We start from the raw sequence: 26,307 nt of genomic DNA, 5'->3' as shown, positions 1-26,307 counted from the left end.
TAGGTGATTCATAACTATGGCCACGGAGGTTTTGGACTAACCATTTACAGAGGCTGTGCTCAGGAAGCTGCCAGGCTTTTGGGTCAGATCTTGGGACAAAAGAGTCTTGAACTGAAAGCTCACCTGTGAATTTGTGTTGGTGATTCGGTTGGAATTTTCTTTCCAGTGGCTAATGACGCATACATTAATGTGAGGTTCGTTACCATTTAGACCTCAGAACTCAATTTTTCCATTATAAGGGAGCTGGAGCCCCATTCAAATATTAATACTGAATCAGTAATCTTACGGGTATTCAATAATTATATCTAAATCAAATCAAACTTTATTTGTATAGCACTTTTCATACATATAAAAAGTAGCACAAAGTAAATAGCCTACTTACAGTTTACAACCATGTCAAATGATACAAAACCATATGTTAATCACTAAGATTACAATTTATTTAACGGATAAACCTTAGGCCCAGACTGATTAGATAAGTACTAACCGAATATACTGCATAAAAAGAGACTTAAGTTAAAGTACCACTGACACTAAGTGTGGTGAAATCACCCTCTGCATTTGACCCATCCCCTTGTTCCACTTCCTAGGAGGTGAGAGGGAGCAGTGAGCAGCAGCAGTGGCCGCGCTCAGGAATAATTTTGATGCTAAGTGGCAAAATGGGTCCCAACTGACAAAAAAAAAATTGCATACCATTATGTTGTGCTGAAATAAATAAACTAAATTAATAAGAAATGTGTTTCTTAGCTGTCAATAACATTTTTTTTTTTAATTATTAATTAAAATTAGGGGAAGCACGGTGGAGGAGGGGTTAGTGCGTCTGCCTCACAATACAATAGTCTTGCGTTCAATCCTGCACTCGGGATCTTTCTGTGTGGAGTTTGCATGTACTCCCCGTGACTGCCTGGGTTCCCTCCGGGTACTCCGGCTTCCTCCCACTTCCAAAGACATGCACCTGGGGATAGGTTGATTGGCAACACTAAATGGGCCCTCGTGTGTGAATGTGAGTGTGAATGTTGTCTGTCTATCTGTGTTGGCCCTACGGTGAGGTGGCGACTTGTCCAGGGTGTACCCCGCCTACCGCCCGAATGCAGCTGAGATAGGCTCCAGCGTCCCCCGCGGCCTCAAACGGGACAAGCGCTAGAAAATGGATGGATGGATGATTCAAATTATGCAGTGCTAAAATAAATAAGTTCAAGCTAAATTAAAATATACATCCATCCATCCATTTCCTACCGCTTGTCATAATATAAATGTTTCTTAAATAAACTGTCAATAAAATTAAAGTGAAAATGAAAGTTTGGTTGTAATTTTTGCGTTTAAGAAATGTTTGTATAACTTTAGCTCCATACTTTTTCTGTCTGTTTGATCTTGTCATTACTGCCACAAGTGGTGACAACGTGTATTACAACTAAGTACTGCTGTGGCCCATATGGACTACAGCTGACAAACACATATTTTTGGCGCCTCAGTCCTATGGTTAAAAGCCCTGGTTTATAGTGGGAAGTATAACATAATATCACATTTACGAATGTGCATCGACAAAAAGACGGTTAAAATGTTTGAAAGAATCTGAATGACTTGACAAAACAAAACAGCATGTGTCACTGCTTTTTTGCAAGAATCTTTTTATTGCCACATCCAGTGTATTGACAGGAATCGGTGCACACAGACACCTAATGCAGCACTATGTCTTTACACCGATAGAATTAATCATGGAAGAACCAGCTAGATGGGCATCTGCTAGTTAGTTTCCAAACACAGATTGGGCAAAATACGTTGTCTTTCACATCACCTCATTACAAAGAAAAGCCTGACAACTAAACAAGTTGGATGCATTATTTACAGATCACTCTGAGCGTGAACAAATTTGACAGATGCAGCGTGACGTTTGGCACTCAATTAGGTCTTAACACATTGTTTTAAGTTAGGATGCCTGATAAATCGGCCATTAAGCATGATTTTCATGAAAAAGTATGTGATCGCCATTGCGGATTATTGCCTTTTAATACCAATCCCTTCTGGCTGACAATATATTTATTTTAGTTCCCTAGATGACAGTGTGGACGTGATCCCTTTAAACTGACTATAATAAATTAATAAATGGGTTGTACTTGTATAGCGCTTTTCTACCTTCAAGGTACTCAAAGCGCTTTGACACTACTTCCACATTTACCCATTCACACACACATTCACACACTGATGGAGGGAGCTGCCATGCAAGGCGCCAACCAGCACCCATCAGGAGCAAGGGTGAAGTGTCTTGCTCAGGACACAACGGACGTGACGAGGTTGGTACTAGGTGGGAATTGAACCAGGGACGCTCGGGTTGCGCACGGTCACACATCCACTGCGCCACGCCGTCCCAGCAAAGAAACATTTTGTAGTATTTTGAGTAGCATTATAGAGTATCATTACGTCAATACCAAGTGTAATATCAGCATAAGAGTGATACTAGAATGATTAGGTCGATATTTTTGTTTTCTCAAAATATTGTTTTGTTGTTGTTTTTATTAATCAACTTTGGGAATATTCCCCGGACACAGGAATACTTTGAGGGCAAATACCAAAGGAGTTTTTCCTTGCCCTGATGTGGGATCTGAACCGAGGATGTCGTTGTGGCATGTGCAGCCCTTTGAGACACTTGTGATTTAGTGCTGTATAAGTAAACACTGATTGATTGATTGATTTGCCGGTAACTATGCAGTAGTTTTTGCTGTTGTTTAGTTATTGTATGATATTGACTTTGTTTTGCTACAACAGTTTTACATAATACAGTAATCCTTCATTTATCACTGTTAATTCGTTCCAGACATGACCACGATAAATGATATTTCCGCGAAGTAGGAATCATTAATTATATATATATTTTTCATAGCTACATCATTAAAAAAAATGTTTACTACCTCCTAAGTACATTTTTTCAACAATTAGTAAGCCCTCTAGACAAGAAATACCGCCCTTTAGTCACCTTTATGGTATTTTATTGCAAAATAGTCACACTGCCGGATGCTAAACCAATCAGTGGCCACAATACTGATGAACGCATTCTGATTGGTTGGTAGCAATGTTATTTGGTAGTTGGTGTAATGATAAGTGTGACCAGTAGATGGCAGTCACACATAGGGGATAGGTGTGGCCTGTTCAATAAATGACTCTAGCAAATGCCGGTAAGCAAGCAACACCAAAACATGGATGTTTCATTGAGAATATAGAACAGTACACACGGCGCGTAAAAATCTGACAAAATGTTTTGAAAACGACTTTGGTAAGATACGAAGCCGCACAACTTGATGGACGGAAGAGCATTACGGCTATCTTAGTCAGACGTACTGTTTCAACATACGGGTATTATTATGGTGTGTGTATAAGGCCCCCAAATGTCACCTATTAGGAGACATATTATCTGGCGTTTTGTTTCGACCTATTACGCAAAACCAACTTTGTTTTACCTTTTGATACCTGCTGTCGTGTATTTGGAATCTGCTTAAGTCCCATAAATGTGCAGGCGGTGTGTTCACTCAGCTCCTTCTTTTTCTCTATCCTCTTCTTGTGGTGCATTCATCCTCCACTGTTGCCATTTCTAATATAAAGTTGCATACAGTTCTTATATCCGTCAGTAGACTTGCTATGGAAGCACTATTATCCATAACAAAAGATGACGGGGAGAAGGAGCTGTCAAAGTGGAGCCACGTAAATAGGACCCGCCCACAAAACGGCGCATCCTGAATGTATAAAAAAGGAATCATAATATAACTTCTCTAATACGCCTTGTGTGTGAAAATAGACTCGTTCATCAACCCCGTGCCTTATAACTCGATGCGCCTTTTGGTCCAAAAAATATGGTACTATCGCAGAATGTGTTCATTTTTCAAAATGCAGCAGACAACACACATGTCAAAGATGGTAAACAATATGTTAGAGCTATTTGTGAGGTTTTCTCATTTGCCGGACGCTACGGTACAACTTCTGTTCCCTTCTGTGCTTGTGCCTCGCAAAGCACGTTTCTTCATTTCACTCCAGCTACAGTCAGTATCATTTTTCCAAGAAAGTCCTCCACCATTTGTGGCTCAATCCCACATCCGGCCCTCCCGTTGTTGGTACACAATGGTGAAATGGTGACAGTAGTGGTGGTTGACGACTACTTGGGGTTGTAACATTACACGATTGTGCTGTCTCTGAAGCCACTTTAGTGCACTTAACCGCAGAGAACGAGGATTGACGGCGTGGGTCAAGAACTTTTGTCCCTCATTTCAATAATGTCATTATTACTCAGTCCTGGGAGCAAGAGCCCGAGTGAGGGATTTGCTCTGAGCTGTGGGAGGAGGCCCGGCCCGTCATCTCCTGCCCCCACTGGCGGTGGCTGGACTCCTGCAGGCCTCGGCCTGTCGTCTCAATCGGCAGCGCACAGGAGGCGATGGCGGCGAGCAGGCAGCAGCAGCAGTACACCGAGAGCGCCAAATACACTGACGACTCCAACAACACCTGCGCGATAGTGAAGTGAATTATATCATGTACAATTTTCTTATATGATTGGTAGTAACATGTATTTGCATTTGGTCACAGAGTCCTTTAGAGGATTTACAGTGGGGCAAAAAAGTATTTAGTCAGCCACCGATTGTGCAAGTTCTCCCACTTACAATGATGACAGAGGTCTGTAATTTTCATCATAGGTACACTTCAACTTTGAGAGACAGAATGTGAAAAAAAACAGGAATTCACATTGTAGGAATTTTAAAGAATTTATTTGTAAATTATGGTGGAAAATAAGTATTTGGTCAAGCATTCAAAGCTCTCACTGATGGAAGGAGGTTTTGGCTCAAAATCTCACGATGCATGGCCCCATTCATTCTTTCCTTAACACAGATCAATCGTCCCGTCCCCTTAGCAGAAAAACAGCCCCATAGCATGATGTTTCCACCCCCATGCTTCACAGTAGGTATGGTGTTCTTGAGATGCAACTCAGTATTCTTCTTCCTCCAAACACGACGAGTTGAGTTTATACCAAAATGGATACATGGATGATACAGCCAGGGGCGCCACTAGGGATTTTGGGCCCCCATGAAAAGAATCTTTAAGGGCTCCCAACACATAATTTCATATAATTTAATCATCATTAGGGGCCTCTCTGGGCCCCCCTCCATCATGGGCCCCTAGAATCCGTCTCCTTTACCCCCCCCCCTCCCCCCCCCCCCTTTTCGGCGCCCCTGGATACAGCAGAGGATTGGGAGAATGTCATGTGGTCAGATGAAACCAAAATATAACTTTTTGGTATAAACTCAACTTGTCGTGTTTGGAGGAAGAAGAATACTGAGTTGCATCCCAAGAACACCAAACCTACTGTGAAGCATGGTGGTGGAAACATCATGCTTTGGGGCTGTTTTTCTGCTAAGGGGACAGGACGATTGATCCGTGTTAAGGAAAGAATGAATGAGGCCATGTATCGTGAGATTTTGAGCCAAAACCTCCTTCCATCAGTGAGAGCTTTGAATGGTTGACCAAATACTTATTTTCCACCATAATTTAAAAAAAATAAATTCTTTAAAATTCCTACGATGTGAATTCCTGGATTTCACATTCTGTCTCTCACAGTTGAAGTGTATCTATGATGAAAATTACAGACCTCTGTCAGCATTTTAAGTGGGAGAACTTGCACAATCGGTGGCGGACTAAATACTTTTTTGCCCCACTGTATTTAGGATTACTCTACTAAGGTCAACAGTGCACGTGTCCAGCACAAGCAGTCCAGAGAGGGTGCTTTGCCCCCAGGAAATTGGGGAATTTAAAAGACAGCAGCAGTTGGATTTTAGGAGGAAGTGCAAACACAATAACGACATTTGGTAAGAGCCCTTCAGTCGGAGTAGATGTCAGTGCTTGGACATCAACCGACTCCATTGAGCAAAGGGAAAACGCCGAGGTGTTGTCTGCATTTGCACAAACAAACTGAATATTGTCCAAATGGTCGGCCCCAAGTCTAGAGTTACAAAGAGTGGGGGTCTTTAGGTAAAACGTATTAAAGGATAGTTGTCCGAGAGGACATCAGAAGAGATTCGACCCATTCCTTCTCCGGGAAACTGCAGTTCCTGTCTGAGGCTCGCTGAAACAAATAAAGCTTTTTGTTCGACGATTCCTCCTTGGCGTCTCCTTGGCCCATCACCCATCACACGACCATCAAATATACAACAATAGCAAAGGTGGAAAAATGCTCATTTTTGTCTATCACCTCGTCAACATTTGACAGTTGTTACCTGGGCAACAAAAGGTGTGATGAAGGCACCAACTCTGGCCATTCCACTGCTCGTCCCCAATCCTAAAGCTCGGGTTGCAGTTGGATACACCTGTAGAATATCAGAATTATTGCTTTGGGTTGGCTTAGTCTATTCCAGGGGTGCCCATTACGTCGATCGCAGTGGGGGTGTCAGTCGATCGCCATTAAGGCATTTAAAAAATAGACCTAAAAATTAGCGATATCAATCTTCACCAAGAAGTCACTTTCCTCACTTGATTCACATTCGCGGCACGCGAGGGTATTGTGAGATGGCGTTTGACGAGCTCATTATTAAGAAAAAATGACCGACAGGAAGGCGAGAAACACGTTTTATTTCAACAGACTCTCAAAACTCTAAAGACCGACTGCACAATTCCTGTCTTCACAATAAAAGCGCTGTTCCATCCTGCCTGCGCTAACAAAATAAGAGTCTCATAAAGCTGGCGTGCACAAGCTAGCAAATTACGGAGTTTACCGCCAATGTATTTCTTGTAAAGTGTATAAAAACAAATATGGGAGCTGGACAAAAATGATCCCAAAAACCAACCACTTTTATGTGGTATTAGACCGAAAGGAGGACTATTTTTCTCCTCCATTTGAAAATGCGGACGTTATCAGCACTGTCTGATTCCAATCAACGCAAGTCATCAGAATCAGGTAATACACCAACTTATATTCTTGTCTTCATGAAAATAAAGGAATCTATATGTGTTAAACATGCTTGTATTATCATTAAACAACTTTAACTTGTGAACAAAAATGTCTCTTTCATAAATAAATCAATATAAACTATATAAATGAAAGAGGTAGATCCCCATGACTTGCTCAGTTAAAAAATAGTTTGCCTGCAGAAAAAGTGTGGGCACCCCTGGGTATTCCTATGGCGAGAAGGTAAAGACTGTAACGAACCTCTGGGGTGTACACATAGGCAGCTTGGAAACCTCCAGCGATGAAAGCTCTGGCGATGAATATCAGCACCGTCATGGAAGTTCTTGAAGAAATTAGGAACAGCGGCCATACTGTATGACTGACACAAATTAATTTTAAATCATTTGTAGCGTTTTACCTCCCCACACAACCATAAAGAGGAATGATGCACAGAGAGAAGACCAGGAAACACAGGGCCATGGTCCTCCTTCTTCCTAAGCGATCGATCGCCCACAAAGTCACCAATAATCCTGTGGAACACAACAATAAAATAATCAACATAATAGGTTACAGTTGAAAAAGAATAGGATAAGTTTACTGGCTTTCTATCTATAATGTGGTCAACGCAAAAAAAAAAATGCAGTATTGCAATTTATCACCTGGGAATTCCGATAAGGTTGTCCATAACAGGTCTTTGTAGTCGTCACTGTTCAGATATTTGCACTCCAAGCTGCACTGCAGCTCCATCTTATTACCTTTGGACACTAGAGAGAAATATAAAACACTACAGCTGGAATAATAATAGCTGTACTCATTGTATCCTCATATTCATTACTCTCATATTCATTACTTTATCAATTACCAGCACATATAAAGACAAAAGTGTCTGTCCATTTTAATTGCATTATGAACTGAGGCCCAGTCATGTTGGAACAGAAATTGGCCTTTCCCAAACTGTTCCCACAAATTATTGTTGATGTCAGATGAAGAATTTAAAGTGTGTGTCGAACTTATGGGTAACTGGAGGTCGGATTTATGTTATCATTTGGTGCAGCCAGGTCAGAGCAGGAGGGGATAGGAAGAGAAAAAAAGGAAGACAGAGGGGGAAATTGTGGGGACAAGAGGGGGATAAGACAAAGAAACGACAACAAAAACAACAACAGAACAACATCAGCAAAAAGAGGTGTACAAATATGATAGTAAAAGTGATAGCAAAGAAGCAGTTAGAGAAATAAATATTAATAACACAGAAATGACAATGAGCATAATTACAATACAAATGGAGCAATACAAATACCAATAGAAAAAGTACTTTTGATAATGAATAATAATAATTACCTCTATTATCAACAATACAATTGTTTCAAATGCAACAATACATATATGTAATGATAATTTGAAATACAAAAAAAAAAGGAAGATAAATGAAGGGGAAGAAAGAGAAGCGAAATGTATTAACCTTGTAGATTGTTATAGTCACAATAGGTTAAGCTTAATCAGTGTGCCGTGTGTTATCCACTTTCCCATAGGGCAACAACGTTTTTGTGTTTGATGAAACGTGGTTATATGCATGAGTATATGTATGCATATGTGCTTGTATATGTACAGTATGTGTATATGTATGTTTGTACAGTGAATGTATATGTACAGTATGTGTATATGTATGTATGTACAGTGAAAAAATGTGTGCAGAATGTGTGTATGTATGTTTGTATAGTGAATGTATATGTACAGTATGTGTATATGTATGTTTGTACAGTGAATGTACTTTGTATATGTACTATGTGTATATGTATGTTTGTACAGTGAGTGAATATTTACAGTATGTGTATGTTTGTACAGAGAATGTTTATGTACAATATTTGTATATGTATGTTTGTACAGTGAATGTGCGTGTGGATGTACGAACTTTGAGTGTGTAGATGTGTACTGTATTTGTGTATGTATGTGGGAGTGTAGGTACCTGTATGTGGGCGTATGTATAATATGTATGAATAATTGTGTGTACAGTATGTGAGTATATAGGTGTATTTCTATGTACAATATATTTGATTCCCAGTATGTGCAGGAGCCAGAGTACGGACCCCAGCCACCTAGAGAGCCCATCCCCTGTATTACACATTTAACACACCAAATTATTTTTTAATCAAAAATTAAAAAGTCATGAATATTGTTATTTGGCACTTTCTTGTTAGCATGTTAGCACTTAACATTCTAACAAGAGAGTGCCAAATAACCATATTGTTAGTTGATGGTTACCGTTCACATTTGAAGCCAATGGTACCATTTCCCGGTACCAATTCCCGATACGGTATGTTGGATACCATTTGTGTGTGTCAATAAATATTCATTGTTTTTATGATAAAATATTTTTTTATCGCAACATTTAAAAATTAGCTGATTATGATAACTGCTGCCCAGTTTCCACCTCTTGTTTCATTATCACATTTTGGAGTTTCATTTGCAGGTATAACCATAAGTTGCAATTACAGTTGCAAGTCCAAGATGGCAGTACTGTATAATTTATGGTGGGTTGTTTTGTTTTTTGTTGCGACCCAGAAAATGTTAATCCTGTATATATTGTTCTAATGAAGCACTAGCTGTTTGATTGTAAGGTGCATTTTAGTTGTAGTTTTCTTTAACAAATTTGGAGGTGTTGAAATTGCTATGTAAAATCATTAACGCTACTAAGTAGCATGTCAATAGCAAAGTCGATGTACTGTATATTATCATCAAGCTAGCGCATTAGTGGAAAAGGGGAGCCTTACTTTACTTACGTTTGAGCATTTTCTTGAGTCAATTTCTTTGTTGGCATTGAAAATTGCAACATTACATAAAGGTAGTTTGACCGGCTCTCAGTGCTGCTGAAATGACCGGCAAGTGCCGAAGTGCAAAGACACCACGCACAACCCAGGTTCGAAAACATTGCACGGTTGGATTTTTTGGGAACCAGTGCGCGTTAGGACCAGCGGGATTCGGTCGGTGACAAAAAAGTACCGGATTCGATACCCATCTCTAGTACTAACTGAGCATTTTAGCCAATTTTGTAGGTATAAAACTAAAAGTCATAGTTATTGTTTCTTTGAAATTATAGAAAATGGTGGACAAACACTTCAAAAATTTGGGGAATTTGTGTTTAATTGTAGTCTTTCCAAAGTATTTTCAGGTTAAACCCTCTGTTAAACATTAGAAATTTTACCTTTTAATTGACTATAAGGAATTTATCTGAATTGCAATGAATTCAATTCCACTTCCTGTAATTCCAATTCACCTAATAAATAAATACCTAGGCTTTTTCCAGAGGAAGCTTAGGTCCTTTAATAAGTCCAGCAAGCTGTTGGAGCTCTTTTGTCAATCTGTTGTGGCCAGTGCCCTCTACTTTGCAGGGTTTTTTAGGGTAGCAGCACCAGCAAAAGGGACTTAAACTGGATTGACAAACTGATCCGGAAAGCCGGCCAAACTATTGACACGCAGTTGGAGGCATTTGTGTCAAGAAGGAACAGGAGGACACTGGACAAACTGCTTGCCATCGTGGACAATCCTGCCCAGCCACTCCACCAGACAATTGGGAGACAGTGGAGGTCATACTCTAACACAGGGGTCACCAACCTTTTTGAAACCAAGAGCTACTTCCTGGGTACTGATTAATGCGAAGGGCTACCAGTTTGATACACACTTAAATAAATTGCCAGAAATAGCCAATTTGCTCAATTTACCTTTAACTCTATGTTATTTTTAATAATTAATGATATTTATCTTTGTGGGAACACTAATCACCTTAATGATTTCTCACAAATGTATATAGAAACAGATAAATATTTTTATAAATATATTTTGACTCTTTAAAATTAAAAATTCAACAGAACAAAAGAATCAGAAAAACTAACTAATTCGAATTTTTTTTTAAAAAATAAAAAAAGAATATATGGAACCTCATTAGTAATTTTTCCTGATTAAGATTAATTTTAGAAATTTGAAGACGTGTTTTAAATAGGTTAAAATCCAATCTGCACTTTGTTAGAATGTATAACAAATTGGACCAAGCTATATTTCTAACAAAGACAAATATTTTTTTAGAATTTTAATCATAATAAGTTTGAAGAAATATTTCACAAATTTTTTTCGTCGAAAAAAACAGAAACTAAAATGAAGAATTTAATTAAAATGTATTTATTATTCTTTACAGTAAAAAAAAAAAAATGCCTGGAACATTGATTTAAATTGTCAGGAAAGAAGAGGAAGGAATTTAAAAGGTAAAAAGGTATATGTGTTTAAAAACCCTAAAATCATTTTTAAGGTTGTATTTTTTCTCTAAAATTGTCTTTCTGAAAGTTATAAGAAGCAAAGTAAAAAAATAAATGAATTTATTTAAAGACTTTAAATTATTTCTTGGATTTTCACATTCTATTTGAGTTTTGTCTCTCTTAGAATTAAAAATGTCGAACAAAGCAAGACCAGCTTGCTAGTAAATAAATAGAATTTAAAAAATAGAGGCAGCTCACTGGTAAGTGCTGCTAATTGAGCTATTCTTAGAACAGGCCAGCGGGCTACTCATCTGGTCCTTATGGGTGACCTGGTGCCCGGGGGCACCGCGTTGGTGACCCCTGCTCTAACAGGTTCCTTCAGCTTCGTTTTCAGTGTTCGATTCAAGAACTCCTTCATTCCGCACTCCCTCCAGCTGTGTAATCACGTGCCATACAGCAATAGATGATAGCTGTTTGATACCTGACACCTTATATGTTAGCTAGCTCTCTTTGTTTATAATCTATATGATCTGCTGGATCTACTCTATTTTATGCTGCCCTTTTTTTGCTGCAGCTGTTGCATATACTGTAATATTGTACATGGTAATTGGGATTTGTTTTATATTGTATACTCCGGCTTCCTCCCACTTCCAAAGACATGCACCTGGGGATAGGTTGATTGGCAACACTAAATTGGCCCTACTGTGTGAATGTGAGTGTGAATGCTGTCTGTCTATCTGTGTTGGCCCTGCGATGAGGTGGCGACTTGTCCAGGGTGTATCCCGCCTTCCGCCCAATTGTAGCTGAGATAGGCACCGGTGCCCCCCCGTGACCCCAAAGGGAATAAGCGGTAGAAATGGATGGATGGATAATAAAATATAATATATCAGTATATATTATATACTGTTTATATAATATGTCAACATTACATATATGTTATATTTTATATTGCTAGTATTTTTTTTGTCTACTTTATACCTTTTTTATGCCCTCTTTTTGTGCGCTTGTGTGCATTATCATTTCCATCCTTATCTTTTGTAAATGAGCTATTGTGTGGAACAATTTCGCTTGCGGATCAAAAAAGTTTGTCTAAGTCCAACATGCTGCACGGTGGAGTCAATCGTATTCCAATTCTCAATAGGAATTGATATTTCATGTTCGGAATTGTCCACAAGCCAAAATAAACATGGAGCAGTAACTTGCCTCCACATGCACCTCCCTCCTGAAAGAGCTCGGTGGTGAGCAACACCAGGCCGTAGTACGAGAAGGCGTTTGCGAACCTAAGGAGACACAACATAACGTGTCTATGAAGTGTTACAACCATAAATAAATGACATGATCAGACCCACTATTTACCAAATGAACCACAGCAGGACTGTAGTCCAGCGAATGTGCGATGAGAACAAGTCTCGGATCTTCCCACGCTCCTCCTAGTACAAAACAGAGTACTTACAGGTCGTAACATAAATGACAGCTAATCAGAAACGGATTTACTTGTTTTGCAGCAATAAGTTTTCCCAAAGGCATGGGCACTCCATTCTCCATGGCGATCCGCTTTAAAGTAGCCAGAGCCTTATCGTGATTCCCCGTCAGCACGTCGTATCGAGCACTCTCAGGTAGCCACTGGGCGAAAAAAAGACTCATCAGTTGACAGTGTTGCTTATGATGACTCAGCTTGAAGTACTCACAAAACATAGGACGGAAAAGATTAACAAGGGGATGGTAGAGAGAGCGAGCAGCCATCGCCAGCCCAGAGAGGGCATCACTAGGATGGCAAGAAGAACTTCAAACACTGTGCCCACTGCCCAAAATATCTGTAAGGCAAGGTGATAAGAGTTTGAGAGTTCTGTACTGGTCAAGGTAAGCGTCAGGCGATGACAGTACAAACCTCAATTAACAATATACACGTTGCTCTGGACCTCATGGGGAGGAATTCCGCATACAAGGTCACCCTAATCAAGACAGAGACAATTGCCTGTTAAGCGTAGTTTGATTTGGAATTTGTACGATCGCGTAGATGAGCGGTACTCACGACTGCGGAGCTCCACCTATGCCAAAGCCCACCAGGGCCCGTAGGACGAGGATCCAGCCATAGATGGGTGCAAAAGCACTCATCAGACCGTAGAAGATGGTCCACAACACACTCATTGTCAGACCCTGTTTGTCAAGAAACAGAAAGAAAGAAAAAAATATTTGGAGAAAATTACAATGCCAATTAGCATATTCGAAAGGTTTGAAAATTGTATTTATCTAGTTTGAACTCTTTAATTAACATGGACCTTGCTAATGTACTATAATAAACAATCAAAATAAATGGCAGGTCACTAACATCAGGAACACACATTTTTGACACCCACTGCGTAAATTATTCATTGAAAAAAATATTAGTAATATTATTGCAATAAAAATATTAGAAGTATATCCATCCATCCATTTACTACCGCTTATTCCCTTAACCTAAATAGTAATTGTTTATTTTATTTGAAAAGGATCCTCATTGGCTGATGGCATGGCAGTCAGCTCGTCCTACACAAAACATTAACTGTAAAACAAAAATGAGACTACAAGATTGTACATGAGAGCACATTATAATCTATCACTATCAGTATATGTATAAAATATGTTTAAAAAATGGTTAAATTACATCAAGCGACATGAAAAATCAACACTGGTACAAAATAACACAAATTAATTTAGTTTAATGTTATTGCCTCAACTGAGGTCATTTGCATTCCAGTAAATACTTTAGCAACATTTTTAAAGGCTGATTTAACTTTTATTAGACGAATATCAAGTGGTAAATTATGACAATAATCCATAGCGATATACATTTCTGCTTTTTCCCCATTGAGTTTAACTTTAAACTAGGTATCACAACATGACTGTTAACAGCATATCTTGTATTGTAATTATGTGCGTCAATACAACAGACAATCTGCTCAAATAAAAATAATAACCAATAGGGATGTTCAAAAAAACAATTCCAATACAAATAGCAATTTCCATTTATTATATAACAAAAAAAAGTGTTTTTTTTTAAGAATCAATTTTTGGATCAAAAACATTAAACAACTATTATTGATATTATTATTATTAATAGCATTGCTTTTAGTATTGTATTTGTATGTCTTCTCAATAGCTTTGTAAATTTATATCCTAAGAATTGTAGTTATATTGGAGTTAGGGTTGCTCTATTTTCCTGTGTAGTTTGATTAAAATTCTGTGATTTTTGTAAATAAAATTGTAATAATTTAAAATATGTTTTCAGGCCAACACTGCACTTATACTTTGTACATTAGCAGCAAAGAGGAGATTTTGTAACCGGTTTTGAAAAGGTTTTACTATAATTGATGTGAAGTGAATTATATTTATATAGCGCTTTTTCTCTTGTGACTCAAAGCGCTTTACATAGGAATACCCAATATCTAATTTTTACATTTAAACCAGTGTGGGTGGCACTGGGAGCAAGGTGGGTAAAGTGTCTTGCCCAAGGACACAGCGGCAGTGACTAGGATGGCGGAAGTGGGGATCGAACCTGCAACCCTCAAGTTGCTGGCAAAGCCGCTCTACTAACCGAGCTATACCGCCCCAATTGATACACCCCACAATATATTACGGCCATTGTATTAAAGCGAGAATCAAATCATCAATCCAAAAATCGTAATTGAATCCTGAGGTGCCCAAAGACTTTCACCTCTAGCCATTACAAACTTAAATAATCACTTTGAATGAACAATGAATGTGTACTGAATACATTTTTTACTGTTTCCGGACAGAGTTGAAGCATAAGCAGCATCACGCTAATAATAAACAACAATATACTTCACCAGACTCACCTGCATTACTTCTCAGTAATTAAAATTTTAAATTAAATAAAACTAACTGAACTTGATTTAGTAAAACTGAGGATTTGCCTGCCCATATAAAATTTCAGAATGGATATAGATGAGTGGTTGTACGACACACAAGTAATGTGAGATCAAACCCCAGTTAAGTCATGACATAACTTTTTAAAATGTTTTTTTTTACTGATTCCACAATAATTTGTGATGGAAACAAAAACTAATTTTCCCGCATTTTCCCTGTAAATATCATAAATACATTTTTGAGTTTGTAGAGGCGTTCTCAGATTGCAAATAAAACCACGCTACAGCCTCCTCAACAGTATCATAATTTGTATTTTGAAAATGTACACTGTTTAAATACATATATTTAAGATGTCACCACCATTTTTTCCAGAAATGGCCAAATAATAAAATTCATAAAGATTATATAGATTCACCTGGTCACAACATCATGTACGATTCAGGCTGCACAAAATAAACTGCTTTTAGCAGCAATTATAACATTGCATGTCGCACGTCAGTGTTAATATGCACATGCCAAGATTAGATTAAAATAATACTTAATCCTACATTTTTGTGTTTCCTCATACCCTGAAGCAGAGGGCGCTCCACCCCTCTTTCTGAGAATCGGACTTCATGTCAAAATAAGTATGACCACCTTGCTGGGATGTCGCAAAGTAGCCAGATTGCAAACCCCCTGAGAAGAGGCATAAATGTATATATACTTACTGTCTTTCTTCCGTACTTGTCGGATATGTTTCCCCACAGAGAGGAGCTGATCATCATTCCAATGAACACCGCCTGTGTCAATGAATAAAATACTGTCAGAATGTGCACATGTCTAAGTGTTACAGTTAGGATACATGGGCAAAAGTAATGAGACACATATAGTAAACAAATGGACCAATTAACAGTAAAAACATTTCCCAGGCCAAGGACCTCCAAACTGATGGAGAGACGGATTGGGGAACCCCTACTTTTATATCCTGTATAAAATTGTGTTTTAAATGAAAACTATTCTAAAAGTTGCTTGTTATTGTGCAATAATAAGATGTACAAATAATACAGTATAGCGCGGCTAATAGCTGGCTGGCAACTACTGTGCTAATTGCTAGCTGGTCACTAGCTTGCTAATAGTTAGCTGGCAGCTCAGACTGCTAATCGTTAGATGGCAACTATCCATCCATCCCATCCATTTTCTACCGCTTGTTCCCTTTCGGGGTTGCGGGGGGCGCTGGCGCCTATCTTAGCTACAATCGGGCGGAAGGCGGGGTACACCCTGGACAAGTCGCCACCTCATCGCAGGGCCAACACAGATAAACAGACAATATTCACACTCACATTCACACACTAGGGCCAATTTAGTGTTGCCAATCAACCTATCCCCAGGTGCATGTCTTTGGAAGTGGGAGGAAGCCGGAGTACCCGGAGGGAACACACGCATTCACGGGGAGAACATGCAAACTCCACACAGAAAGATCCTCAGCCTGGAATTGAACCCAGGACTGCAGGACCTTCGTATTGTGAGGCAAACGCACCAACCCCTCTGCCACCGTGAAGCCCTAGATGGCAACTAGCGCCGCTAATTGCTAGGTGGCAACTAGAGCACTAATTGCTAGCTATTTTAAATGTTGACATGAACATATATTCATTCATGTTCATATTAACAAAGACATTTACATTTGTGGAAAAACAGAGAGTATATATGTATACATATATATATATATATATATTTTTTTTTTTTAAATATATATATATATATATATATATATATCCATCCATCCATTTTCTACCGCTTATTACCTTTTAGGGTCGCGGGGGCTCTGGCGCCCATCTCAGCTACAATCGGGCGGAAGGCGGTTTACACCCTGGACAAGTTGCCACCTCATCGCAGGGCCAACACAGATAGACAGACAACATTCACACCCACATTCACACACTAAGGCCAATTTAGTGTTCCCAATCAACCTATCCCCAGGTGCATGTCTTATATATATAAAATGCAGGTACATCTAAAAAAATATTTGAAATGACTAATTTAGTTAAGTAATTCACTTCAAAAAGTGAACTGCCATATTATTCACGCAGTAAAATGAATTTATGTTTTTCCTTAATTTCTTGATTGTGATTTTTACACCATAAAGCTAATTAAAAAAAACAAACCCAGTATTGGTCTTTCAGTCTTAATTGAACTCTTGAAATGAAAAAGTCAATTTATTGAGACGCACCAGTATAAATGATTTGTTAGATACTGACAGTAGCCAATAGAATAACATGAGATCATCATTACCGATGTAAGCAGTGCCACCTCCATGCTTGGTAGTCTCCACTCGCAATGGAGCTGTGGGGCTAAGATGCTTAGGATCATCATCTCCATTGCATCGGCCATCTGAACACAATAATCACGTGTTCACTGACAAAAACATAAATGTCGGAATTGTAGAAATAATGTTTATGACAAAAGTCCTCACCCAGGCCAGGCCAGTGAGGATGGAGAGTTTCCACTGGAAGGTCCCAAAGCCGATAGCCTCCACAGCATCCTCCACCATGAATGTGTCTGAAAGAAGCCAGATAGATAGCTACAACGCTGCAAAGAGTGTGTTTGCTTCATAAGTACAGAGACAAGTAGGCTACCGTCAGTTGGGTTGGCAAACTCCCGAGGGACAGGAGCTCCGTCTGTAAGCGCCACAGACTCCAGCTCTGCTGTCTGCTCTTCCCCACGAACCTCTGCAACTGGCTCCCAATTGTCGCCCTCATCCTCCGAGCGAGTGCTCTCGCCCGTGTGACGGAAGCGGACGACACTGAGAAACAACATGAAAACATAACAGCTCTTCTTAAAATGTGTTCTGTTTAAGGCTGAGGTGTTCAAAGTGCGGCCCAGGGACCAATTTCAGCCCGCAACTAATTTTTTAACAGCGCATTCTAAAAGGGTTATTACTAATTAAAAAATATATAAAGATGTGGAACAAAAGTGCAAACAGGTAAAATGTAACAAAAAAACGGGTGCAATGTTGACCCTAATAACAACTCTATTTTTTTCTTTAAAACTGTCGTTGCTCGAAAAAAATAAAATAAATAAGAGTCAAAATCAATGTTTATTGCCCTATTGAAGGTAACAACTACTTCACATCACTTGGAATTTTTTTCCCAGGGGAAAATATTCCATATTTTGGATTTTTTTGCTATAAAAAGCTAATTTTTATATGGCAACAAGGGCATAAAACGGACAAAAACAAAGAAACAAAAAAACCCAACAATTTTAATCATCGGAATATATTCAAAGTTAATTTAGAGATTTCAGCGTTGAAAGTAAACAAAAAAAAGTATGACCTATTTTTTGTGGTGAACTGAATTTTCCTTGTTTTTTCTGTGTTGGTTTGCACATCATGTTGACTCTCGCTCTCGCCCACAGTCTGGAATGCAGCTGACGGTGGGCAATCTTGCACACCTGAACTTGATTAAAGGTGGCCTATTTAGTCTGGGTGCTGACGGCCTGTCAGTGCCGGAACTTTGTGTCCACTGCAAGTTTCAACTCGCATGTGTCTTGGCCTCCTTCACACTAGCAGTCTTTCTAGTCTGTCTTGTGCGCCTCTCAGGTTTGCCTATCATATCCTAGCCTTGTCAAGCGCCTTTAGTTAGCATTTTGTTTCTTTGTTTTACTTCGTTTTTTAAGTAAATTATCCTAGCTTCGTCTAGCGTCCTTATTTTTGTACCTTGTACCCCTCTTTGGTATTTTTCCCAGTCTGTATTGTTCCTATCTTTGTCTAGCGTTTTCTGTTCTATTTTTGGTTGGTTGATATAGTTTTTTCTTCATGGTGTGTTTTTGTATTTCCACCATCGCCTTTTGTTTTGGCTACGTCCCACTTCCACCAAAATAAAGAAGAACTTTACTACAACCAAAATACGTCTCTGCATCCGTGGGATCCACTCTCATATTTCGTAACATTTTTAACACTTTTGTGAGTGGGGCCGTTTTGGATCTCTGAGAATTTTAGTGGGATTTTATTTTCAAAAACTGTCTTTACTCGAAAAATAATAATTAATCAAAATCAATGTTGTTATGAATTATCTACCTACTTAAGGCTTCAATTACTTCACAAGTATTCCACTTTTCTTTTTTGGGTGGAAAATGTTGCATATTTTGTGTTTTTTCCATAAAAAAACATTTTTTAACAAAATGGACATAAAACAAAAAATATTAAAACTTTATATCAACAGATAGATCTGAAATTGATATTGAGATTTAAGCATTGAAAAAAAATACAGTACAAGAATTATTTTAAACATTTATATGACTGATACCACTCTGGGTCCCCCGTGTACAAAAGTCCTGAAGGTTAAAAAATCTAAATTGTAAGGGTTTTTTTTGAAAGTGAAAAATATCAAAATAGCCTCTGCATGCTTTGGTTTTTTTAGTGTGCAGCCATTATTGGCAAAATTTTGGACACCTGTTATTACGAAATTGACCCTGATCTGAACAACAGCAAAAAAAAAAAAAAAAAAAAAATCTAAATATATTTTATATTGGTGAATATGAGACAAATTGCCCAATGTGTAATCCATGTCAGGCCAGCTCTGCAGGCTGAACATGGTGACATAAATCAGTGGTTCTCAAATGGGGGTACGCGTACCCCTGGGGGTACTTGAAGGTAGGCCGAGGGGTACGTGAGATTTTTTGAAAATATTCTAAAAATAGCAACAATTCAAAAATCCTTCCTAAATATATTTATTGAATAATACTTCAACAAAATATGAATGTAAGTTTATAAACTGTGAAAAGAAATGCAACAATGCAATATTCAGTGTTGACAGCTAGATTTTTTGTGGACATGTTCCATAAATATTGATGTTAAAGATTTCTTTTTTTACAAAAAAATGTTTAGAATTAAGTTCATGAATCCAGATGGATCTCTATTACAATCCCCAAAGAGGGCACTTTAAGTTGATGATTACTTCTATGTGTAGAAATTGTTATTCATAATTGAATCAGTTGTTTAGTTTTTAACAAGTTTTTAGTTATTTTTATATCTTTTTTTTCAAAATAGTTCAAGAGAAGGCCAATACAAATGAGCAATATTTTGCACTGTCATACAATTTAATAAATCAGAAACTGATGACATAGTGCTGTATTTTACTCCTTTATCTCTTTTTTTCAACCAAAAATGCTCTGCTCTGATTAAGGGGTACTTGAATTAGAAAAATGTTCACAGGGGGTACATCACTGAAAAAAAGGTTGAGAACCACTGACATAAATGACCACATTTTCCACGGACGGAAGATGTAATTTTCTACCACTTACAGATAATGAACAGTTTCCTAAGTATACAGAAAAAACAGTCAGTCTCAGAGATACCCCATCACTGTAATTACATTGCACAACAGTCAGTTCTCAATGCTGGGGTTGTGCTCATAAGATGTTCTGTTAAGCCTGATAATAATTAATAAACCAAAAATAAACAATAGTCTGCAGACCTTACGTGAAATTGAGCTTTAATATTGAATATATAGTTGTGACTTTATGTCAACTGGCTCCACATAGCTGTTAGTAAACAGAGTGCGAGCCAGTTAAATGCAAGTGTTTTGTTTAGACATATAAATATAAGGTAAAGACCAGGTTTTATTTGAATGACTGGTGGCAGGTTTAAGACCCCTTACATACCATTAAATACATGTATAGGTCACTTTATGCCCTCAAGCAAGTTAACAAACGGTTGGATTGTGCATGTTTGTGTGTATACATACAGTAGTGTTTGCCCATATAGATAGCTATTACAAACTGAATAAGGTATACCTCAACTTGTGAGCTTAATTGGTTCTGTGATGGCGCTCTTAACTCAAAACGCTTGTTTCTCAAATCAACGTGTCCCATTGAAATGACTTTAAATAAATACTATTGATTGACTCTGGCCCACCAAAAAAGTACAATTTTAACATGTTTTTTATAAACAATAGTAACGTTTATAAAATAAATATTTTATAAAAACAATACAATACGTACTACTATCAACTACAGTAGTTTTATGAAGTGATATTGTAATAATGTACACCAGACTTCTACGGTATCTCTTTCAAGCTACTTAGCAATCAAACACACCATCAGCAGCTTTTCCCTATTTTAATGGAAATATGTCAGCCGTTTAGATTCTTGGCTGGTGTTAGACTCATTCTGCCTCAATATGGGGTAGATGAGCAGGAATATGCTGAACTTGCTTTGCCAAGTTGTCTGTCATCCATACATCCATCCATTTTCTACCGCGTATTCTCTTCAGGGTCGCGGGGGGCGCTGGAGCTTATTTCAGCTACAATCAGGCGAAAAGGCAGTGTACACCCTGGACAAGTCGCCACCTCATCGCAGGTTGTCCGTCATGTTTCTAATTATGTATTTATCTAATTCACTTAATATTATTATAAATTCTTAGCACTGTTATTCACACTCACTTTCTTCTTTCCCATAGTTGGAAAACTAAATGATGTCCCTATCTCGCAATCAACTAATGCTACTGGGTTCACTGTGACATTTGCCACGCCAACTAGGAGCGTGGATACTTGTAACTCAAATTTTTGCTTGCAACTTAAAATCTTAAGACAGCTCTTATCTCAAAACACAAGTTGAGGTGCCGCTGTATTTTTTATGTATGTGGCGCTATTGATGGTTGTTGCAATAAAACACGCCTTCCTGCATTTATATACAACAGGACTGACCAGACTTTTTTTCCACATACTGAAAACCAAATGATTCATTGGACCACTTAGATTGCATTTATTTTCACTTTGAGTTGAGTTGAGTTGAGTTTGAGTTTATTTGGAACATGCATGCAGACAACATGACACATAACAATTTCCAGTTCCTCTATTCAACACGTTCGAAAAGGAGAATGAAGAAGCAGAGCTTATTTAATTCTACCCCTTTTCCTTTACATAGCAGTTGTTAAAACTTTTGTTCACTTCCTGTTCTCAATTTATTCACAATAATATCCATAAGTAATAACAATAAAAATAAATACATGATAATTGGTGAAGTAAATTAGTTGTATGTAATATGCTGAGATAGGCACCAGCGCCTCCTGCGATCCCAAAGGGAATAACCGGTAGAAAATGGATGGATGGATCAGTGGAGGTAAGTAAGATTATCTTGAAAATGAATGGATGGATGAAATAAATTCAGAATGTTTATCATGGTTCTTTTTCTTTGTACTTTGTAAACAGTTTTAAGTTTGAAGAGTTATTTGAAGTGGATCATATTAGTACATTGTTTAATTTATTTGCTTAATCCATTCCATAATTTAATTCCACATACTGATGTACTGAAGGTTTTAAGTGATGGTTGGCGTACAAATGTTTAAGTTATATTTTTCTCTAAGATTATATTTCTCCTCTTTTGTTGAGAAGAATTCCTGTATATTCTTGGGTAGCCGATTGTAGTTTGCTATGTGTATGATTTTAGCTGTTTGCAAATTCACTATGTCATGGAATTTCAGTATTTTTAATTCAATAAATAATGGGTTTGTATGTGCTCTATATAAAACATTATATATTATTCGAACTGATCTTTTTTTTTACACCGTTAATGAATGAAGTGCGCATATGTAGTTATTTTCACATATTTCTACACAATAACTCAGATATGGTGACACTAGCAAGCAGTAGAGAATATGGAGTGATTTTTGGTGTAGAACATGTTTTGCTTTATTCATTATTGACGTGGTTCTTGCTACTTTATGTTGTATATTTTTTACATGAGATTTCCAGTTCAATTTATCTTCAATCATTATTTAAAGTAAACGTTAAAGTACCAATGATTGTCACACACACACACAAGGTGTGGTGAAATTATTGTCTCCATTTGACTGTTCACCCTTGATGACCCCCTGAGAGGTGAGGGGAACAGTGAGCAGCAGCGGTGGCCACGCCAGGGAATGATTTTTGGTGAATTAATCCCCCAATTCCAAACCAAGATACTGAGTGCCAAGCAGGGAAGTACTCAGCATCAAGGGTTGGAATTGGGGGTAAAATCACCCCCCCAAAAATTGGTTTCATTTGCTCTTTCAAATGAAAGAGCAATTATTTTGACTCGGGGGCCACATTTACAGAATTTTTTTTGTCTGGGGGGTGGTATATCTATTTTTATGAACACTAATACAAAACCTCACAATAATGTCTGATTGAATGCTAATAACGTTACGACTGATCGCCTTAAAAAACATAATGTAATTTTACATTTTTCTATGATGGATAAAACACTGAATATTGACAAAATATGAACATCACACCCCCTTTGGATCAACACATTTTACAATGTAGTGAAATGCAACAGAAATGCAACAAACAGTGAAATATGAACGCGAAGGGTACAAAATAAACCCACCTACAATCAGATATATCAGATACATCACTAAGCTTTAGAACTTTGTTGTGAACATCTCCTTCTGCGTCTGTGGAATCGTTCCCCACCTACACTGCTTGGTGCCTCGTCTGAGCTGCTGTGACTTACATAACCATAGTAACTAACTACATGACCAAAGTAACTGGTAAATCATCCATAAGCGCAGATTCCAACCATTGAAATACTTTGTATAGTTCAAGACTTAAGGTCGTTAGAAAACATCACTGCACAAAATAATGATAGCCACGCTTTCCATCTTAAAGATCTAAAAAAAATATTTTGGAATGTCTGGCGGGCCAGATTGAAAAGCTCAACTGGCCACATGTGGCCCCCGGGGCTTAATTTGTCCAGGTCTGCTCTATTTGTATTTGTGTTTGACTTTCTACTGTTACCAAATAGCCTTATTTATTTTTAGTTTGGAGAAATATTAAACAAGTGCAGCATTAATTTGCAGAAAAATGTTTGTGCTGGTATTAGTATTTAAAAATTAAGCTTTCCCCCCTCTATATTATGCATTTTTGGTGTATTTTTGTTTCATTTCATTTCTCCAGTTGACACCCCTAATGTATCATAACCTAATGTTTGATGGAAGGGAGGAGAGCGTTCAAGAAATTTTGTCCGGATTGTTTTAGGGTTAAAGGCCTACTGAAACCCACTACTACTGACCACGCAGTCTGATAGTTTATATATCAATGATGAAATATTAACATTGCAACACATGCCAATACGGCCTTTTTAGTTTACTAAATTACAATTCTAAATTTCCCGCGGAGTTTCTTGTTGAAAACGTCGCGGAATAATGACGCGTATGATGATGCGTGCGCGTGACGTCTCGAGTTGGAGGAGCCATATTAGCGCAGCACCACTAGTGGCTAAGAGTCGTCTCTTCTCAACACGCAATTACACAGTATTTTGGACATCTGTGTTTCTGAATCTTTTGCAATTTGTTCAATTAATAATGGAGAAGTCAAACTAGAAAGATGGAGGTGGGAAGCTTTAGCCTTTAGCCACACAAACACACGGTTTTTCCTTGTTTAAAATTCCCGGAGGTGAAGCTTTATTATGGATCAGAGTGGTCAAGCGAACATGGATCCCGGCCACTTATCAACCGGCAGGTTTCGGTGAGAAAATTGTGGTAAAAAGTAGCCTCTTACCGGAGATCAGCAGAACTTCTGTGGTGTTGCTGCTGCCGTGACTAATTTCTTCAGAGACTGGCGTCAAGACACCCGTGGACACACCCCTCCAACTATCAGGTACTATATAATCTCACTAAAACACTAGAAACACAATAGAAAGATAAGGGATTTCCCAGAATTCTCCTAGTAAATGTATCTAAAACATCTGAATCGCTCACAATGCAATCGCCTTTTTTTTTTCTTAACTTTATTTATGTTATTTTATGTTATTTATGTTTTTTTATGGGCTTCACGGTGGGAGAGGGGTTAGTGCGTCTGCCTCACAATACGAAGGTCCTGCAGTCTTGGGTTCAATCCCAGGCTCGGGATCTTTCTGTGTGGAGTTTGCATGTTCTCCCCGTGAATGCGTGGGTTCCCCCCGGGTACTCCGGCTTCCTCCCACTTCCAAAGACATGCACCTGGGGATAGGTTGATTGGCAACACTAAATTGGCCCTAATGTGTGAATGTGAGTGTGAATGTTGTCCGTCTATCTGTGTTGGCCCTGCGATGAGATGGCGACTTGTCCAGGGTGTACCCCGCCTTCCGCCCGATTGTAGCTGAGATAGGCGCCAGTGCCGCCCGCGACCCCAAAAGGGAATAAGCGGTAGAAAAATGGATGGATGGATGGATATTATTTTATGTTTTCCTGTCCTTCGCTATCAGTATCCTCAGCCACAAATCTTTCATCCTCGCTCAAATTAATAGGGAAATTGTCGTTTTCCCGGTCCGAATAGCTCTTTTTGTTGGAGGCTCCCATTATAAACAATGTGAAGATGTGAGGAGCCCTCACACGGGTGACGTCAATGTCTGTGACTTCCGGTAAAGGCAAGGCTTTTTTATTAGCGACCAAAAGTTGTGAACTTTATCGTCGATGTTCTCTACTAAATCCTTTCAACAAAAATATGGCAATATCGCAAAATGATCAAGTATGACACATAGAATTGACCTGCTATGCCCGTTTAAATAAGAAAATCTAATTTCAGTAGGCCTTTAAATCACCAAAAAAATGTGGTTTCCTTTGCTCGTTCAATTTTTATTCGTCTATTTGTTGCCAAATTTTGCCTTATTTTAGTTGTAGAAGTGCAGTATTCATTTGCAGAAAAAATGTTAGTGCTGGTATTAGTATTTAAAAATTAAGCTTTCCCCCCTCAATATTATGCATTTTTGCTGTATTTTTGTTTCATTTTATTTCTCCAGTGAACACCCCTAATGTATCATCACTTGATGTTTGATGGAAGGTCAGTATTAGTGCTTTCATGAGGCTAGCCAGAGTAAAACCCATTAAGTACTGAGCAATGACATTTAAAGTCGATCAGTCAGAATCATGCCATTCTAAGCAAAGCTGCAGCTCTCTGTGGACAAACGACACAGCAATAAAACAGGATTTTGACGATATCCCCCAGCAATATCTGCACATCGTCTTACCGTGTTGACATCGCACTGACATCACATGACGCTGCCGCCTTGATGAGCTAATTCTGTTACAGCCCGGACTGGATACAATGTGGCCCAGCGCGAAACACAACAGACGATTTGCACAAAGGTGGTTTAACTTACGGCAACTGTCTCAGCTGAAACAGATCATCGTCCATTTTGGTGTGCATTTGCCGACGTTTCGTTTGGCCTCATCGCCGTTTACATGATCACGACCAGCAGCGATTTCAGCACTGAGGAGAGCGACTTGCTCGCGGCCAATGAGAAGCCACATACGGGACCCGCCGCACATAAACAGTAGACAAAAGT

At 38.4% G+C, this 26,307-nt stretch overlaps 2 protein-coding genes across 2 annotated transcripts in view; one reads left to right on the top strand and one right to left on the bottom strand.

The window, feature by feature from the left end:
• The window catches only part of LOC133556538 (D-amino-acid oxidase-like), a 28,675-nt gene extending 27,377 nt beyond the window's left edge, over nt 1-1,298 (top strand). The window contains exon 11 of the mRNA XM_061906548.1: nt 4-1,298. Coding sequence (XP_061762532.1) covers nt 4-129 — 126 coding nt within the window. The 3' untranslated portion in view covers nt 130-1,298. The remainder of the gene's footprint in view (nt 1-3) is intronic.
• Nucleotides 44-26,253, bottom strand: svopa (SV2 related protein a). Its single transcript, XM_061906547.1, has 16 exons — nt 26,122-26,253; nt 17,640-17,806; nt 17,477-17,562; nt 17,296-17,394; nt 15,735-15,806; nt 13,193-13,317; nt 13,049-13,112; nt 12,849-12,974; nt 12,655-12,783; nt 12,517-12,590; nt 12,364-12,440; nt 7,576-7,680; nt 7,335-7,446; nt 7,178-7,259; nt 6,249-6,338; nt 44-4,485 (listed from the first exon to the last, which is right to left on the bottom strand). Exons 1-16 carry the CDS (start codon nt 26,166-26,168, stop codon nt 4,273-4,275), a joined length of 1,668 nt encoding a protein of 555 aa, XP_061762531.1. The 5' UTR covers nt 26,169-26,253; the 3' UTR covers nt 44-4,272.
• Between the last annotated feature and the right edge of the window lie 54 nt (nt 26,254-26,307).

This window comes from Nerophis ophidion, linkage group LG07 (genome assembly GCF_033978795.1).
Source record: "Nerophis ophidion isolate RoL-2023_Sa linkage group LG07, RoL_Noph_v1.0, whole genome shotgun sequence".
Taxonomy (NCBI): Eukaryota; Metazoa; Chordata; class Actinopteri; order Syngnathiformes; family Syngnathidae; genus Nerophis; species Nerophis ophidion.
This window is presented reverse-complemented; position numbering and strand designations above follow the sequence as displayed.

Coding starts and splice junctions, on each gene's coding strand:
- svopa (XM_061906547.1), bottom strand. CDS start 26,168: ATGCACACCAAAATGGACGATGATCTGTTTCAGCTGAGACAGTTGCC. Junction 17,807..26,121: donor TTTCAGCTGAGACAGTTGCC/GTAAGTTAAACC, acceptor GTTGTTTCTCAG/TGTCGTCCGCTTCCGTCACA. Junction 13,318..15,734: donor ACAAGTACGGAAGAAAGACA/GTAAGTATATAT, acceptor CTTGACAAACAG/GGTCTGACAATGAGTGTGTT.